The 20137-nt window shown below is 43.8% G+C and overlaps 1 protein-coding gene across 8 annotated transcripts in view; it reads left to right on the top strand.

The window, feature by feature from the left end:
- ERCC6 (ERCC excision repair 6, chromatin remodeling factor) overlaps positions 1 to 20137 on the top strand; it is a 131578-nt gene that overhangs the window by 33107 nt on the left and 78334 nt on the right. For all 8 annotated transcript variants that reach the window (XR_006103158.1, XR_006103159.1, XR_006103157.1 and 5 more), the window contains exons 6-7: positions 5811 to 5939; positions 10136 to 10294. Coding sequence is in view for 5 of the 8 variants with exons in the window: in XM_042460842.1 (XP_042316776.1) it covers positions 5811 to 5939; positions 10136 to 10294 (288 nt within the window). In the remaining 3 variants the exon portion in view is untranslated. The remainder of the gene's footprint in view (positions 1 to 5810; positions 5940 to 10135; positions 10295 to 20137) is intronic.

Below are 20137 nucleotides of genomic sequence, written 5' to 3'. Positions count from 1 at the left end.
CCATCCATCCTGAACTCCCTTCTCTTTTAGTATTCCTGTTCGTGGGATCACCCCCAGTACTTCTCTAAGTTTACTGTGTTGTGGAAAACTGATAAAACACTTCCACTTGACTCACAGCAAACCCGGTCTGACAGAATCAGAAAGGAGGGGACCAAGATGAATTTGCAAAACACAGATTGTTTATTTTAGACAGCTGTCACTCTGGGAGGAATTCACATTCCAACAAAGATCCCAGAGCCCCAAACAAGGAAAAATGGCTGCTTTATATAGGATAGAAACAAAGAACTTTAGCTGGCATATCCCATTGGATACAGTAAAAGTTAAACATATAGGATTTTCGTACAATCAGGGTACAGATGCATGAATACATTAAAGGTACATTTTAGCCACATTCCATTAGCCCTATCTGTCTTTGCCCCCCTTCTAGTCCTTGCGGAGCTATCTCTTCTCCCGGATCCATGTCTCTCTGCTAACTTTAACTAACAACAATTTCCAGATCCCCGAGGTCAGAGCCTTGGGTCACTCTGAACTCTTATTTGCATTCTTGGGCCTCTCGAATTCATTCTAATGCATGTACCTTTTATTTCTACATTTATATGCATACTAAATATGAAACCTTAAAAATCTTCTATCTCAACTGAAATCTGCTCTCCTGAAGTCTAGAATGTGTGTCTGACTATGCCTGGCTTCTCCTTTCCATTGTATAACAAACTCCAGGAGAACATGGTCACTACCACCTAATGATGCCACCACTTGCACCTCATTAACTATGTCATCCTTGTTGATTAGGATCAGATCCAAAATAGCTGATCCCCTTCTTGCCTCTTCCACCTTTTGGACAATGAAATTGTCTTCAAGGCAAGTGAGGATTTTGCTAGACCTTGAGGATTTTGCTGAGTTTGACTTCCAACAAATATCAGGATAGTTGAAGTCACCCATCATTACTACACACTCCTTTCTGAGTGTGGTCATCTGTTCTAGAAAGGCATCATCCAATTCCTCCATCGGATGTGGGAGTCTGTAGTAGACTCCCACCAATAGCATCCTTGTTGTTTCCCTCCCCTTTAATTTTTTATCCAGACGCTCTCCACCTGGCTTCCAGTTTTGATGTCCTGGATCTCTTCACTCATGTAAATGTCCCTAACATATAATGCTATTCCTCCTCCTTTCCTGCTTGGCCTATTTCCCTTAAAAAAGTTATACCCCCCCTATTTCTACATTGCAATTATGAGTCTCATCCCACCAGGTTTCAATGATGCGCACCGCCATTGGGGATAATTTCCCTCCCCCTCCCTCTCTAACTAACTACCATCCCTCCCTCATCCTTCCTACTTACCTGTTCTGACGCTGTGCCGCTGCCTCCGCCACGGAAGAAGGGTCGGGTGCTGCTCGTGCTGCCCCCAGCCCTTCTTCCGTGGCAGCGGGGACGACTGCGCACGGAGTCCTTCACAGGGAGCGTGACCCCGTTCAGGACAGGTGGAACCACCGCCATTCCTGGACCGGGGGAACCTATCACTAGTACCTCCGTTTTCTCTGGATTTAGTTTGAGTTGGTTTTTCCTCATCCAGCCCATTACTGACTCCAGACAGGCCACGAGAGGAGAGACGCCATCCCCAGTCACTGCATCAGTCGGAGACATAGAGAAAATGATTTGGGTGTCATCAGCGTACTGATAACCCCGCGCCCCATGTCTCCGGATGATCTCTCCCAGCGGTTTCATGTAAATGTTAAATAGCATGGGAGACAGAATGGCTCCTTGAGGGACCCCAGTTTTAAGGGCCCGCTCGCTGGAGCACACGTCTCCCAGCTGCACCATCTGGGACCTCCCAGAGAGGTAGGAACGGAACCACTGGAGCGCAGTGCCCCCAATTCCCACCTCAGCCAGGCGCCCCAGAAGGATACCATGGTCTATGGTATCGAAAGCCGCTGAGATGTCCAAGAGCACCAACAGGGACACGCTTCCCCTGTCGACGCTCAGACGGAGATCATCGACCAAGGCGACCATGGCCGTCTCAACCCCGTGACCCGCCCGGAAGCCAGTTTGAAATGGGTCCAGATAATCAGTTTCATCCAAGACCGTCTGAAGCTGGATCGCAACCGCCCTCTCGATCACCTTCCCCAAGAATGGAAGCAGCGAAACAGGCCGATAATTATTATGTACCAGGGGGTCGAGGGAGGGCTTCTTTAGGATCGGTTTTACAATGGCCAATTTTAGATCCGATGGAAATCGCCCATCCCTCAAGGAGGTGTTAATTATCCGGTGTAACAGGGACGTTACTACCGGTCCCCCCTGGGCCGCTAACCAAGAGGGGCAGGGATCAAGAGAGCAAGTTGTTTTCCGAACACTTCCGAGGATCTTGTCCACATCCTCGGTACTCACCAACTCAAACTGATCCAGTATAACATAGTCCGCGGAGGCTCTGGACACTTCTACCCTAGGTTCTGCCATAATGTCGGCGTTCAGACCTTCGCTTATACGAGAAGTTTTATCCACGAAAAAGTCATTAAACAAGTCACAGCAGGCCTTAGAAGGTTCAAGGATCTGGTTCAGGGCAGGAGGGAGCTGAGTTAGCTCCCTGACCACCCTGAACAACTCTGCCGGACGCGACTCTGCGGACGCAATACGAGCACCATAGAACGAATTCTTTGTTGCTCGTATTGCCTCTCCGTAGTCCTTTAACAGTCGGTCTAGGAGAGTCTTGTCGTCTAAGCAAAGGTGTTTCCGCCAACGGTACTCTAGCCGTCGCAGAGCCCGCTTCCTCGCCCGGAGATCTTCCGTATACCAGGGCTTACGGTTGGAAGCGGGCCTGAGAGGACGCTTGGGAGCGATTCTGTGTATAGCCCCAGAAAGACCGGTATTCCAAATACCGGTAAGGGCGTCAACAGAGTCGCCGTCATCTCCAACCGTGAGCCCCTCTAAGGCTTCCTGGAACCTCTCAGGTTCCATCAGCCTTCGAGGGTGGACCATCCTAACTGGTCCACCACCCCCGGGGGGGATCTGGGTAGAAGCCTTGATTTTCACCTCTACCGGGAAATGATCCGTCCATGACAAGGAGCAGCGAGGGCGAGGAGGTGGATGAAGCCAGGCCTCCTCCTTCTCCTCCCCATCGCGGAAGAAGGGCCGGGGGCAGCCTGGGAGGCCTCTTGGCTTCCAAGCTGCCCTTGGCCCTTTAAGAGCAGCGGGGGCGAGGAGGACAAGGAGGCCTCCCGCTGCCGCGGAAGAAGGGCCGGGGGCAGCATGAACAGCACTTGGCCCTTCTTTCGCGGCGGCGGTGGAGGCGACGGAGCAGTTAAGTAGGGATGGGAAGTGGGATGGATGGAAAGGAGGGTAGGGGAGGAGGGGGATTTTGTCCCCAATGGTGGCACGCATTCACGCGCACCGCCATTGGGGACTATAGGGACTTGAGCATACGTGGAATTTGGCATACACGGGGGGTCCGGAACGGATCCCTCGCGTATACCAAGGGCCCACTGTACTAGGAGTTCCAGTTTATCTTGCTTATTCTCCATGCTCTGTGCATTAGTGTAGAGACATTTAAGACCATGTGTCCCCTTGCTGCTTGTGCAAATTTTTTTGCCGCTCACATTTGGGTCCTTTCACTATTTACCTTGTTCCCTCTATGACAGTTTGGCTATTTTCTCCAGCCCTTTTGCCTTCCAGAATACTGTCTCCCTCCCCCACATAACTCAGTTTAACGCCCTCCTGATCAAATTCTTGAGTCTGCTGGCAAAAACGTTTCTGCCAACTGGCGTCAGATGCAACCCATCGCGTGCCAGAAGTACCCCCTCATGGAACCGCAGCCCATGGTCCAAGAATCCAAACCATTCCTGGCGACACCATCTACGGAGCCAGTTGTTTACATACACTATTTTCTTCTCCCTTCCTAGACCATGCCCTTCAACTGGCAGAAGAGATGAGATGACAACCTGTGCATCCATTTCTTTCAGCTGCCTACCTAGAGCCTTGTAATCCCTTATGATATTCTGAAGGCGGTGTCTTGCAGTATCATTGGTTCCCACATGGACCAAAAGGAAGAGGTATATTTGTCAGTAGGCTTGGCCAGTCTTGTCAGCCTCTCTGTCACATCACGGATCTTTTCCCCAGGGAGACAGCACACCTCCCGAGACATCTTGTCAGGCCCACAAACCACTGCTTTTGTACCCCTTAGCAAGGAGTCCCCCACCATGACTGCATGCCTCCTCCGAGGGTTATCAATGAGCGTTCCCTGTGGTGGTACTCTCAGGCTCCTCTGCTCTGTTCCTGAAGTCTGTCCATGCTCCTCTTCCTCGTCCTCCTTGATAAGGAGCATACATTCTTGTCCCAATGAATCCCAAATAATTTCTTTATCTCGTTTTTTTAAAAGGGTATTTTCAGAATTTGGTGATCTGAAACTGATAACTTTTCAAAAATGGCTGTGAGTGCAGGAATCATACTAATACTTAAAACCAAATTCCCAGTCTCAGTTATATTTTACTCATTAGATGTGCAAATAGACACATTTCATATGTAGTGGAGGGAACAATTAGAATGAGCTCATACAAGTCATAAAGAGGCAGATCGGGACAGTAACTCATTGTCTCAATTTACAAAGTGAGAATGATCATTAAGGGATTTTTTTTTCCTGTCTGAAATAAATGTTATTTTCAGAAGCACAAACTATATTAAGTACACAGCTTGGCTCCTGAATATCATTTGAAAATCAAATTGTGATCACTTGAAAGTGTTCTCTTCTTGTGACTTTACAGTTAATGAAAAATGAACTTTCTAAATTTGATCTGATATTGAATGGCTTAATGTTCTGGTAGATACCTTTTTTGATGTAAGACAGAAGATCACCTGGCGATAGTGAAAGATCCTGAAGGTGATCCAATATATCCTCCATGGCTTTTCTGTGTTTGGAAAGCATTGAAGTAGATGCTTCTTAAGATCATCATGCTTCTTAAGAAGCATCTTCCTGATTCTTCTCCTGCCTGTTTTTTTTTTTAAATACAGCTAAGTACACCCATATACCAGGCTAACTAATATTCATTGCAAGTTTTTTCCCCAGTATCTTGATGGGAAGTTGCAAAAATAGGAAAATTGTTTATTCAAGTTAACAATTGCCACCTGTCCTAAATAGAAATTGGTACTTTCCCTCCTCTAACTATAACATATTATGCTTTTTACATGCATGTTTGAACTTATTCTCTAACAAATGTATGCACTTTTGGTAGCTGAATAGTGTTTACTGCTTACATTTAGAACATGTAAAGACCCAAGAAGCACTTCTTCAGTATATTTATAATAGTAGTTAACACTGATTATTCTAGATTTATTTTATAATCATACACCCCACTCGATAAAATGATTTACTCAATCAAGTTCTTAAATGGTTGTAACTGACATTTGCAATATATGATAGGCATACCAACCATATATGGGATAATTTTTTGCTTTTCTTAATTGGTTTTCATGCTCCTTTCTGACACAATTCATTGTTCCATTGCCCCTATATAAATGCTTAAAAGTGGTTTAAAATATATCTTTTAGTTTTATAGTTCTACACAGTCTGATATGGTACAAGCAAGAATCTTACATAATGCTATTCACTGTTTGTTGTCCTTAGCAAAGTAGTTTCTCTCCCCCCCCCCCTTTTTTTTTTTTATACCATCAGAACTGTTGACAGTGAAATGAATTACCTCAGAAGATAGTAGTAGCTTTATCCTCTTGGAAGATTTTAAAGGAGATTAGAAAGCTATCCTCAGGAATGCTTTAGCAGTGTCTTTCATTTTATTTATTATTTGATTTATATCCCAATTTTTAATTTTAGGAGGTGGCACAAACAACAGTTGAAAGACAAAGAGCAGCAACAGATAGCAGGGGAAGATTCTGATGAAAGTGATACTGAATTTTCTGAAGCCTTCAGAGTTCCAGGCTTTCTCTTCAAGAAGCTTTTCAAGTATGTGCACTGAAGTAGCTAGCAACAATGAATGAATATAGTGTTCTTACAGATGGTTTAATCTATTGATATTAATGCAAAAAATAATGGCTCCACTATATTCTGCACTAGTCAGGCCTCATCTCATGTTCAGTTCTGCACACTTTGTTTTAAGAAGGATATAGACAAGTTGGAGGATGATAGGAGATATGCAGAACAAAACATAGGAGGAGAGGTTGAGGGAATTGAGTATGTTTAGCCAGGTCCAAGTAGAACACAAGTTGAACATGAGTCAGCAGTGTGATGCGGCAGCTAAAATGGCCAATGCAATTTTAGGCTGCATCAATAGAAGTATCGTGTCTAGATCAAGGGAAGTAATAGTGCCACTCTATTTTGCTTTGGTCCAGCCCTATCTGGAATACTGTGTCCAGTTCTGGGCACCACAATTCAAAAAGGATGTGGAGAAACTGGAGCGTGTCCAAAGGAGGGTGACTAAAATGGTGCAGATTCATGAAACCATGCCCTATGAGGAATGACTGGGGGAGCTGGCGATGTTTAGCCTGGAGAAGAGAGGGTTAAGAGGTGATATGATAGCCCTGTTTAAATGTTTGAAGGGATGTCATATTAAGGAGGGAGCAAGCTTGTTTTCTGCTGCTCCAGAGAACAGGACCCGGAACAGTGTATGCAAGCAACAGGAAAAGAGAGTCCATCTAAACATTAGGAGGAACTTCCTGACAGTAAGAGCTGTTCGACAGTGGAACACACTTCCTCAGAGTGTGGTAGAGTCTCCTTCCTTGGAGGTCTTTAAACAAAGGCTGGATGGCTATCTGTCGGGGATGCTTTGATTTAGAGTTCCGGCTCGTGGTCTCTGCAAATCACACAAATGGGTTATTCTGCCCCTGCGCAGCAATTTCGGATCCTACTGGAATCGCTAGGGAAGACTTTTTGGCGTTAGCACCGCTCACCCTCTATATAGACTCGGTGTCTTCCCTCTCTTTCTCATTTCCTTTTGTCTGCTGCGTGAGCAGCACTAGGAACCTCATTTGGAATTGCTCCTTCCTTCTCTTTTGCTTTTGACCATGTTTTTGTCTTTAACTTCTCTTTGGATAGTGATTTGGGCTGGTTTTGGATTGTGATTAACGGTATTTTTCCGGCTTGTTTGACTGTTCTCTCGTCCCATCCTTCAGCTCTGACGATGTCCTCGCACTCCTTCAAACGGTGCACTGAGTGCAGAGGGAAAATCCCCAGCCAGGATGGCCACTCTGTGTATCTCCTTTGCTTGGGTGAGGGTGACAATGTGTCTACATGTCCTCATTCTAAGGCCTTCACACCACAGGCCAGGAAGGAACGGGAGATGCGCCTTCATTCTTTGCTCTATGTGCAAATTTTGAGGCCTCCCGCTCCCTCTAAGGTCACTGCCAAGGCTCCTGCTGCTGAGGGCACACCTTCCGCTGAGGTTCTGCATTCTCCCACCGTGGAGAAACGCAAACCGGAGGATCAGGGAGCCGGGCAATTGCCATCCCCAAAACAGAAAAAAAATCCTCAGACGGCTCCAAATCCGACAAAAAGAAGTATAAGTCTTCTAAGGACAAGGGCAAGGACTCTTCCCATCATAAGGATAAGAAGTCTTGCTCTTCCACCTCTTCAGGGGCCGACTGTCGATCCCTTACCGAACAGCCTTTGCCTCTCATCGACACGGATTCGAGCTCGGTACCATGCCGCCAACTGCCCGCTCAGACCAAAATGCCTCTTCCATCCTGGGAGGACCTCTGCTCTCCACCACGAGCCGGGTCCCCTCCCGATTCTTTAGGGGCTCCCTGAACCTTGCCAGCTCTCGGACGCAAAGCTCGAAGCTTCTCCTCTTCAGCTCCCTCGTCCTGACTTGACGGCTTCTCACTGCATTCCTTTCTCAAACCTCAGAGGTCATCCAGTTTGATGAAGATCTCGAGGAGGACCTCTCCTACGGTCTCCCAGAACCCTTGGGTAGAGACCTCATTTTTGATGATCACACGGGAACCTACTACCTCCCCCTCGATCCTTCTGAAGTTTGAGCTGGAAAGTATATCCCAGTCCTCGGTACAGAAGAACTTCGGCTTCCTTCTCGCACGGCCTCGGCTTCAGCCTCCTTCCATGGTGGCCCGTGCTGACCAACCGCGTCTCCAGCCTCCTCTTGTATCCACCTCTCTTACGAACTTTTTGGGAAGACGCCCCCTGCTTGAATTCAAGCCCATTCAACCAGGGCAGTAACTGCTTCCTCTGCCTTCCTCTCCGGCATCCCCTTGGAGGACGTTTTTAAGGCTGCTGTATGGTCACAACTGCTGACCTTTATCAGGCATTACAGACTTGATACCAGACAATGCCGGGAGGCAGCCTTTGGCAGAGCTATTCTTCTCTCTGCATCTCATTAAAGTTAGTTGACAACTGTTTAATGACACAAAACACACTGTTTTCTGGTTTAATAACTTTATTGCCAGGACATGCCCTCCTCCGGGAGATATTCAGCTTGTCAGTCAAATCCATTTGTGTGATTTGCAGAGACCACAAAGAAGGAGGACAGGTTGCTTACCTGTAACTCTAGTTCTTCAAGTGTTCATCTGCGAATCCACACAAATCCCGCCCATTCTCTCCTCTGTCGTGTCCTGTGGTTTGTTCCTTGTCTGCTCTTCGGTGGACTTTTTGAATTGAGAAAGGGCGGGAAGAAAAGAAACTCAGCCTATATAGAGGGTGGGTGAAGCTACCGCCAAAAAGTCTTCCCTAGTGATTCCACCAGGATCTGAAATTGCTGTGCAGGCACAGAATAATCCATTTGTGTGGATTCGCAGATGACCTCTTGAAGAACTACAGTTACAGGTAAGCATCCTGTCCATTTATCTGTTTCCTTAGTATATCATTTGTTGTTGAATTCCTTCAAGGCGTGTCCATTTTATGGCAACCTAAAGACAAGCTTTGTAGAGCTAAGTGTGTGACTCGCCCAAGGTCACCCAGTAGATTCCACGGTTGAACGGGGAATCAGCCCCTGGTCTCCAGAGTCACAGTCCAGTGCTCAAACTTCTGCACCACACTGGCTCTCAGTATATCATTACCCCTCATAAAACATAGACAATTTGTTAAAATACCTAGGAAAAGAATGGTATACCCATCTAATTTGAGTGCAAATTGTCTTTGGCTAAGAACAGTACAGGATGGTGAGGCTGAGGAACCCACAAAGGCATGCCTCTGTTCTTTTTCCTTGCATGCCATATTTTTCGTTGTATGCCTAATGGCAAGGATAAAAACACTTTTAAATAATTTTTTTTTAAAAAAAATCCAACTTAAACTTAACAATGAGTAGTTTACAGTTATTGGTTTCTGTACGCCTAATCTGCAAAACTGCCTGTACTGTGCTGATCCATCCTAATTAATTTACTTAGATTGTACGCCATGGGCAGGTTTACTCTTATCTATCTTATTGTTTGTATGTACAGCGCTATGCAAATCTACAGCACTATGTAAATAAAGCATAATAATAATATTAATAATAATTTACTACAGTTTCCTTGCTCTTGCTTTCTTTTAACTGGCTTTTATTAACTCAATGGTGTAAACTAGCATGCATTTTAATTCTTTTTGTAGAATAAAAATACGGGGTGGATGCTACCTAGTACGCAATTCATATCCCTAGGTCCAAAAACGGGTATGCATTTTAAATTCTGGGATTTGTTTTTTATTAAAACATGCAATCTGAAATACCAGTGAGAGATGGGGTAAAATAGTTTCATTATATGTCAATTCCATTGATAAAAAGTTCCCTCCTTTTTTTTTCACATGGAGAAACCATTTACTATGTACTTGTACCTTTTAGCACAATCCATTTGGTTACGAAGCCAAATTCCTCTGTCATGTTCTGTTACATGCATGCTCTTTACATTTTAATAATCCTCCAATGTATTGGATTGTTAAAATCATTTAATTTTTTTGGTCTGAAGAATTGTTTAAAAACCTTCTAGTAGCATTTAAAAACTCTCTAATTAAAAATTAGAAATATTTTTAATATTGCTTCAAGGATGAGTGTATCATATAACTAATGTCTAAAGGCATAACACCGTAAATGTGGCTCTCATGTAAAACACATGCAGTGTGTTACAGTAACTAGTTTGAGAACCTTATGAATAACTAATACATGAGTTCTTTCTGTTACGATCTCTTTTTCCCATCTTGTTTTGCTTTCTTATTTGTAGGTACCAGCAGACAGGTGTTAGATGGCTCTGGGAATTGCACTGCCAGCAGGTGGGAGGAATTCTGGGAGACGAGATGGGATTGGGCAAGACCATTCAGATAATTGCCTTCTTGGCAGGTCTGAGCTACAGCAAGATCAGGACTCGTGGTTCAAATTACAGGCAAGTGCTCTTCTGCAGACTGTCAGTCTGTAGAGCTCAATTAATATTTCATTGGATGTATTGCTGTGGAGGAGGGCTCTGTGAATTATTAACAGCATTTCAATTACAATATTCCTTTAATTCTTTGAGTAGGGGACATCAAAGGAAATTTTTTTACGAAACAGTAGAGCTGGAGGGCAGGAAAAATTAAACATGTAACACTCATAATGAATTTCTGGCCTTCAGTTTGCAGTTGAGCCACACCAGATATTTTGGGTCAATACTATGTCTAAGGTTAGATAGTGCAAATAGATTGCTTACAAACTCAATTATGTTAATATTGATAGCTTACACAGTATAGAATTTTCAATTAGATGTAATACCTTCAGGTTATGTTGTTATAATTTATAATATTTGTATCTAATATCTAATATTATAATATTAGTATATAATACAGTTAACACACACACACACACACACACACACACACACACACACACACAATGTAGGTGAGGGTAACTCAGGCGGGTTATAGACCGCCATTTAGTACGTAATGAATACGTACTAGGGTTAGGAAGGGGCGGTGCTTCTGCACCCCCTAACCCTAGTACGTATTCTGTACGTACAATATGGCGGTGGCCGTTCCACACAGCTGCCGCCATATTTACGTATCGGATGCTGTGCGTCCGCACGTGTCACGGCATCTATGACGTCACGGGTCCGCCCCTGGCGCCTCGCAACGTCATAGAGGCGCCGCTTAAAGAAGCTGCATTTTGGAGCTTCTTTTTTGCTCCGTAATGGAGCCGTGCAGTTTGGCTGCAGCGGCTCCCTTACGGAACAAACAGCGGCGCCGGCAGATCGCTGCAAAGCAGCGGTTTATAACCCGCCTCAGTTTTTTAGCTGAGTTGGAATTTGAATCTGGGTCTTCTCAAGCTCTTTTTTGTTGTTTTTGCTTTTCAAGTCATCTTATAGGGACCCTGTGTATAGGAGACCTCCTGATCAGCAACAGCCCTACTTGGGTCTTACAAACTCAATGTCATGGCTTCCTTGATCGAATCAATCTATCTATAATTTAATGTTTTAATGTAATTATTATTGTACAGTATTGTATTTTATTGATGTTTGTATGCATTTTAGTGGCTGTAATCGTGCCTCAATCCACCAGGGAGAGGCGGGAAAATATTATTGTTGTTGTTGTTGTTGTTGTTGTTATTATTATTATTATTTAGTACATATATAATATTAGTATATTATACATTAGAATATTTGCTCTGGCAAAATACAAAATGACTACTTCATAGGATGTCACAAGCCTGTTTTAATAATAAAAATGAGATTTAAACAAGGAGGCAACTTGGCAATATTCCAGGCAGCTAATATTCAGTAAAGGAGATTTGTTTTTCCTTTTTAAAATAGCATATGACTAATTGAAACTTCTTTTCTCGCACTTGTCTTATGTGTTTACCCTGTACTTAGGAAGTTCATGTGGGAATATACTTGTAGTGTCAGAGATTAACCTTACAGAGTCCACTCCCTGCTCTAACCAACTGACTGCTTTAAACCTTCTCAGATCCAATCAAACTGACCCTAACTACAAACAGATATAATTTACAAGCAGAAAAATTCCAAACAGAAGCAGATGTGGCCATTCCCCAGGGTAACAATTTCAACATCTTGTCAATCATTCCTTTAAAGACATATTACATTTGTGATAATATCGATAATGAACCACCTTTATGAAAGAAATAAGGAGACATCCATGTCCATAGAAGTATTAGTAATCTCAATAGCAATCCAGAATACATAGTGTTCTATGTCCCAAAGTTTCTGTAGTGCTCTTTATATAAGGAGTGGTCAGGTAGAGTGCTCATAAAAAATAGCTGTAGTTAATTTTCTCGTATAGCCAAATGGAACTGTGGTAGTGAGCCAAAATCACCAATAGGCTTCACTCTTTGAAAGGATAATACTCACATTTTGGAAGGAATGAATAACTGGAATTTCTATAATGTAAATTTTAAAGGAGCAGGGCCCATGCTTCTTCATGGAAAAATATACACACACTGGACTGTCCCTAGAATTATTTCTAATATTATTGCAGTATTCTACGATGCATGATTTTACACTTCTGTTAGTTTGTCCCATGTAAAACACATTGCAAGGGCAGATGAAAATAGAAATAGCTATGGATATTTGACAAGTGGAAATGAAATTGAGCTTATCTTGTTAGTGCTGCAATGTAAAAATTATTTTGTATTCAAACTCATTGTGCAGCAAGAGTATCTGTCCATTTAACAACTACTTTGTAGATAGAATCTCTCAGATAAGAGCTGACTTGGATGCCGGAGTTATAACAGAATCAATTGATGAGGTGTCCAGCAACTCTGTCGATGTGGTTATACTGGATCAATTTCAATCTGTAAGTACTGATGACGTGGACAAGCTCCTTGGTAGAGTGAGGAAAACAACTTACCCTCTCTTCCCTTGCTCTTTGTGGCTGGCCATCCAGTGGGGAGATGCCTTGAGGGTGTTCTTAAGAGGGACATCATCAATGCATCCCTTAGGGAGGGTCATGTTCCATCCTGTTTGAAGGAAGCGGCGGTTAGGCCACTCCTGAAATAAACTTCCCTTGACCCCTTGGATATGAAGAACTTCAGGCCAGTCTCTTTACTACCATTTTTGAGCAAGGTGATCGAGAGGTCGGTTGCTCTTCAACTCCAAGCTGTCCTGGAGGAAACCGATTATCTTGATCCACTTCAAACTGGCTTTAGGACGGGATTTGGGGTGGAGACTGCCATGGTCGCCTTAGCTGATGACCTTTGTCTGGGCATCGACAGGGGTAGTGTGACCCTGCTGGTGCTACTAGACCTCTCAGCGGCGTTTGACACTATAGATCATGACATCCTCTTGCATTGCCTGAGAGGGTTAGGAATAGGGGACACTGCACTCCAGTGGTTCCATTCCTTCCTCTCAGGCAGATTCCAGAGGGTGGTGCTCGGGGACAGTTGCTCAGCAAGGAAGGAGCTTAATTGTGGCATCCCACAAGGCACCATCCTGTCCCCGATGCTTTTCAACATTTACATGAAGCCGCTGGGAGAAATCATCCGGAGGTATGGGGCGGGGTGTTAACAGTACGCTGATGACACCCAGATATACTTCTCCATGTCTCGGTCTTCACCTTTGACTTCAGATGGCATCTTGCCTCTCAATGACTGTCTTAAGGTAGTAATGGATTGGATGAGGGAAAACAAATTGAAGCTGAATCCAGACAAAACAGAGGTACTTACGGAATCGGCTCCGAACCCAGGTATTGGGATACAACCTCCAGTCCTAGAAGGGGTCACACTCTCCTCAAAGGACTGTGTTCACAATCTGGGGGTGCTCCTAGATTTGTCGCTTCACATGACAAATTAGGTGAATGTGATGGTTAGGAGCACCTGTTATCAGCTTTGGCTGATACGCCAGCTGTGCCCTTCCCTGGAAGTCAGGGACTTTGAGACTGTAGTACATGTGCTGGTAACCTCATGCCTTGATTTCTGCAATGCACTCTATATAGGGCTACCCTCGTGCTTGGTCCGGAAACTTCAATTAGTTCAAAACATGGTAGCCAGATTGGTCTCTGGTACATCCAGAAGAGACCATATAACACTGATCTTAAGATCACTCCACTGGCTGCCCATCAGTTTCTGGGCCCAGTACAAATTGTTGGTTATTAGTTTTAAAGCCCTAAATGGCTTGGGTCCAACCTATCTTTGGGACCGCCTCCTTCCATATAATCCTCCCCGCACACTTAGATCCTCAGGGAAAAATCTGTTTACGACCTGCCAGAGGACCTTTTCACCTGTAGCTCCCAAATTGGGGAATGGCCTGCCGGATGAGATCCGTCATATTACCACTCTAAACAGCTTTTAAAAAGTTATAAAGACGGATCTCTTCCGGCAGGCCTTTCTTGAATAGTTCTCCGGCTATATCTAATTGCTGACCTCTGACTTCACCACAGTTATTGTATTGTTTTTAAGTATGTTTTATGTTTTAAATTCTACATTATTTAATTGTATTTTAAGTGGGGGTGGGTTGAGCGTTCGAATTGTAATTTTTAATCTTGTAAGCCACCTTGATTGCATTTTGTAGACAGGCGGGATATAAATATTATTATTATTATTATTATTATTATTATTATTATTATTATTATTATTATTATAGAATGCCCTTCGCCCCCAATTGTGTTTGGCTGCCCCAAACTGTGGCACTCTTGAGAGAGCAGTTGGAGTGTTTGGCCTCTCCTTTCCATCAGAGATTATCATTTCTCAGGATACAGACATATCTTAGGTAAATGGGGAGCCATGTCCCACAGCAGCCTACTCTGACCTTCCCAGATACCTATGCAAGTGTGAAGGGATTTCAGGACCAAGCCAGCTTCTATAATGCAGCCAGGTTACTATAAAGCCTGCCTGAGATTGAAACGGCTAAGTTTCTAAACCTCAGCTTGAAGTTGGGGCTGTCTCAAACATAAATAAAACAAAATGCCCTGTGAATAACAAGGCTACACTTCAGGCCATATGCAGCTATCTACCCATGGTTACCAATGGTCTTCAGTCACTGCTAACTTAAGAGCAGTTTTCTCAGTGCCTGGAAGAAGCTACTGCCCAGGCTGTCTCCCTTGATGGGGCAAATCAAGGAAGGGAGAGCCCCCACAGCAACAGGTCTGGGGGCTCAGATTTACAAGAGATACTGGTTAACTTTTTCTGGTGTTCATTTTATTATTGTTAGCCCATGAGGTTTGAATTGTGCTGTTTCTGCTTACACCTTCTCCTTTTTACCAGGGCAGAGGAGATGCCTGGAAACTAATTCATCAAGGCTAGCCATAAAAGCCACATGATGACTTTTCTTCTCTGCTCATGGGCCTCCATCCCTGCCTCCAACAGCCTAAGACATAAGATGAGCACATGATTGCACCTCCCTTGTGCAAACAGCCTTAGCACTTTTCAGTAAGAGCATAAGCTTTAACAATAAAGATTCATTTAAAGTCTAATAAACAGGGTGACTCAAGGAAGGAGAAAGATACTTCGCTCCTCTGGTCACTCAGCAGATCTCTAATGCTTACACACATTGAGGATCTTTGAGATAAACATCTTATATGAGGTGATAGATATATTGGATTAAGGTGGCCAACCAAGTGGCAAAAGAGTTAGGTCCCTGTTATAAAACACAGGGAACCTCAGTCAGCTAGCCTCAGGAAAGGTGGCTCCCCTCTCCATCCCTTCTTTCATAGGAGAGATGTCTGTTAAAGGGAAGAAACAAAAAAATACAGTTTCTTCTATGATATGGTCCTCACTAATAAAGGGGGTTAAGAAAAATTCTTAATCAGAAACAGACAAACAGCCTCCTCTCAATCCCAGGAGAAACCCCCCTTCCCCCATGAGTGTTTTAAAACATAAAATCAGGTTTTTCTGCTAAGGGGTTGCTTCACATCCCATACAGACATACTGTAGAGCCCTGAGGGGATTTGCCACAAAAGAAGAACACAATTACCTATTCACTGGTCTAAATAGTTACATTTTAACTAAGAAAGCCTGCTGATGGGCTTGCCATACAACTGGTCCCTGGCTTGGTAGACCTATTGTGACAAGGTCTATCATGCATATGATGAATTGGGCTCAAGGCCATGAAGGTTCATGGTCTCAAGGTACTACAAGATGCCTTTGCATACTGTTGTTATAAGGTTAGCCACTTTGTGGGTGTCTTTCCCAGACTAGGTTTTCATAGCAAAGTCTGGTTCAAAGAACACTGCCTTCTTCTGGGGTTGGAAAAATGGACTTGCCTTGCTTTTTGCTAGCATACATGCTCAGATCTAATATACCATGTAGCATAAAGCTCCATATAGAGAGTTACAGCCAGCCCTCTGTATACCCACAACTTGTAAATATGTCACACACACAAATATATCAAACCTTGATTTTACTATTTTATATACAGTAATGGACTCCATTTTACTGTGCCATTATATTCTATGAGACGTGAGCTTCCATGGATTTGGTATCTGATAATCAATCTCCAGTGAATACCGAGGGCCCACTGTACTATTTAAAATTGAAGTTTGTTTTTCTTCGCCAGATCTTTTTGTGGGGAAATTTCTCCCCTCAAAACTGGACAACAGAGTGTTATCCTTGCCAAGTCCTCTTACCATTTCATGACTCCATAATCAGCAGTTCTTTCAGCCGGGAGACCCCTCAGCCTTCCTATAGGTTGATGATTGTCTCCTACATAGAGTTGGATGATTTTTAAAAGTCTCTAGAGAAGTTCTTCCTCAGATGAAGTCAGACTTAATTCTGACAACAGGCCCTGTTAACACAGAGTGCATTCACACTTCTGCATGGACTCACCAATGTCTGCGAGATAAAGGTTAACCCAGTCTCCCTCTTGCCTAACCATGGAAATAGTCTTATTTTACACAGGTGCACAGATGTTCCAGTAAAGAACTGCACATTGTTCTGAAATATTAGTTGATGGTCAGACATTAACATTCCTCTTTCAGAGTGGTAAGTCATTGCTACAAGTTAAATCACCTTAATATCACCTTCATTGCTATAACCAGTTGACAAGGTAATCAGTGATCAGGTGGAAGCTGGCATAGGTCCAGATTGGATCAGGTTCCATTCTGATTGATACTAAAGGGAAAATATGATTGGGCCATGGAACAAAGGGCCCCCAGGCCTGATATTCCTGCCAGTCTCAGGGTGAGCCTGATCCCTCTCCATCTCTGTATACCAATACTAGTTGGAGTGGCAGTCCGTTGCCAGACCTGCTACTCTTCTTCGACTCCCATAAAACAATATAAACAATTGCTGTTTCTTCAGACCAGATAGCCTGGGAAACAATGTTCTATAACACATTAGTTAGCATGGAGGTCCTTCAGGACTACCTGAATTCCTCAGTCTTTTCCTTATTGAAATTATTCCAGGAGGACATGGGTGGGGGCCTTAAGCCACCATGGCAATAAACAGACTACACTTATAACCTCACTGTTGTGATACAGGCAAGGGGAGAGGATGGGATGGCATCCCATCTCCATGGTCAGACTCCTCAGGTGACTTGTTGCTTGCCTTGCCTACACACAACACCCTTTCTCTTCTGGGATTTATACATGGTCCTGAGGGTGCTGACTAGAGAGATTTTCTCTAAACCATTTGCATGGTTGGGGATTTTGCCCCTTTAGTACTTTGGGGGTCTGAGCCTGGGGTTCTGCTATCACACTAGCAGTTCAATGTTATTACAACTGACTCCATGGCAATTCAGCCAGACCCAGATCCCTTCGGGTGAGCTCTAACCCCCTCAGAGGTCAGAATCAGATACCCCCAGCCTTCTCCTTCATTCTCCCAGACATTGGAAGGAATTTAAAACATGTACCATGCTGGAGACCAAGCCACCCATAGAGGAGAAACAGCTTTAGTTCCTTTGACACCTCACTTTGTTTCCTTTTAGCCCTGTTCTGTGGCCAAGAAGGCATTAGTCTCCATGCCTAGCAGGTGGGCCAGGCCTGGCATGACTACCTGCCATGAATCCTTGGGAGGTTACCACCAGAAACCAAGTCACTCATGCCAAAGAGTGCAGGCCCATGAGCACCTCTAGCTATCATAGGTCCTATAACAAACACCTTCAGGGTGGCCCACTTGTTAGGCACCACTTGCTTGACAGCTTGGCTCGGCTGAGGCTGCTGTTGACAGCAGGTGCTCAAACCTATGTCCACCCTCTTAGATCGGCTTTGGTAAATCCCAAACTACAGGATGTGGGGGTCTTATCTACTGGGAAAAGGGACATTGGCTCTTACCTGTGATATGTCCATTTCCAGTAGATAAGAGCTCCACATCCTGGCCCACCCTCAGGGGTGCTGGCGTAGGGATGGTTCATATCCATATAGGCGGGATACACACCGCCATTTAGTACGTATACAATACGTACTAGGGTTAGGAAGGGGCGGTGCTTCCGCACCCCCCTAACCCTAGTACGTATTATATACGTACAAGATGGTGGCGCCCCTTCTACATGGGCGCCGCCATCTTTACGTACTGGACGCACAGCGTCCAGACGTGTCGCGCCGCTTGTGACGTAGCGAGCGCGCCCCTGGCGCCTCGCTACGTCGCAAACGCGACTTTAAAAGAAGCTCCATTTTGGAGCTTCTTTTTCGGTCCGCGCGGGAGTCGGGCCGTGTGAAGGCTCCGGCTCCCCCACGGACCTACTGGTGGCGGCGGTCTGTACCCCGCCATAGTCTTTCCCTATGGGGAGCAAGCTAGATTGCTCACTGCCTGTCTCTGTCGCAATCCAATTCTCTATAGTTCGCTATCCAAATAAATTGTTTTTTTCTGGAGCATTTGGCTGTTATACAACTGGCCTTCTAGGGTAAGCTCCACCCATGTGGGGTCACCAGAAGGTCTCTCTTTGTTACTTCCTGCCTATTGGAGTGAGTGGGCGGAGCATAACCCAAACTAAAGGATGTGGGGCTCTTATCTACTGGAAATGGACATATCACAGGCAAGAGCCAATGTCCCTTTTAATATTGTATCTTCTGCGAAAGACTATTATAGGAGAAGACTCACATCCTGGAAGATCCTTAACTAAATGCCTATGTTTATAAATGATTCGTTTGATCTGTTGTGTTAAATTATTGAATGTAATAGATCATATAAGCAATTAGAAAACATGGACATCCAACTTAAAAACTATTATAAGGGTGTCAACAATATAAGGTCCAAAAATTTCAAAGAGATGATGCTGATTACAAAAGAGAACATGTAGATCCATGATTGAAGTCATAATAATAAATATAATGTTCCTTACAAGAGGAAGGTGTGCTTTAATTATTGTTATGAGGCCTCTTGAAAATGGTTTTTTTTGAGTATAGATAGTAATTAGTTGAATATTTTTGGAGCTAATTCTGGTCCTCAGAGAGCCAAAAGATTACAACTCAGAAATCATTTCACCAGTCAACAATATTGTCAGCACCACGAGAAAACTTAGGCTAGGCTGCATCCTTAAAAATGTATAAGTAGTCCCTTGACATGAAAGTCCAGTTGTGACCAACTGTAGGGGGGGCAGTGCTTATCTCCGTTACTAAGCCAGCGTTATTTGAAAAAATGTCAGGTGGTCATATGGTCAGCATGACTGCACTAAATGCTGTTACCGTCCCACCGAATTGGGAAGTGGTACCTACTTGCATTTGCATGCTTTTGAATTGCTAGATTACTGCAGAAATTGTCAGAACCATAATATAGAACTGAGATTCTTCCATAAATTGTTGTTGGTTGATTGGATTCTTCCATATTGGCGATTGAAAAATATAGAAGAATCTGGAATGTATGCATTTGTATATTAGAAGAAACTGACTAAGCAGTTAGATGGTCTGGTGAAAGGGTTAACATTTTGAGTGAAGATAAGGGAGGTAATTAAGTTGTCAATTGTGATTTTCACGGGAATTTGTTAGCCAAAGGGTTTTGCTGTGGGGAGGGTTTTCCGTTATAACTATAAAATGGCCAAATTGTTATTATAAGTTAGATCTGACTATAACGTCTTATAATGCGCATGATACCATTGTTTTTTATTCAGTAAAGTTTCTAGTTTAGACTTAGTTCTACAACTTGACTTTTGATGAAGCTTTCTTTGGTGGGCCAGGTTCTGACAGAAATAATCCAGGTTGACATCACTTTAACTGCCATGGGTCAATGCTAAGGAATTCTGGGAACTGTAGTTTTATGAGACATTTAGCCTTCTCTGTCAAAGGACTGTGGCTTCTGCAATGTGAGTGCAGCCAATGTGATCTATTTATTTATTCAGAAATTTCAACTAAAATTGAAAATAACATATTGATTTGTG

Source organism: Sceloporus undulatus, chromosome 3, assembly GCF_019175285.1.
Source record: "Sceloporus undulatus isolate JIND9_A2432 ecotype Alabama chromosome 3, SceUnd_v1.1, whole genome shotgun sequence".
Lineage (NCBI taxonomy): Eukaryota > Metazoa > Chordata > Lepidosauria > Squamata > Phrynosomatidae > Sceloporus > Sceloporus undulatus.
Note: the sequence above shows the minus strand (reverse complement) of the source record. Positions and strands in the feature narration are given on the sequence as shown.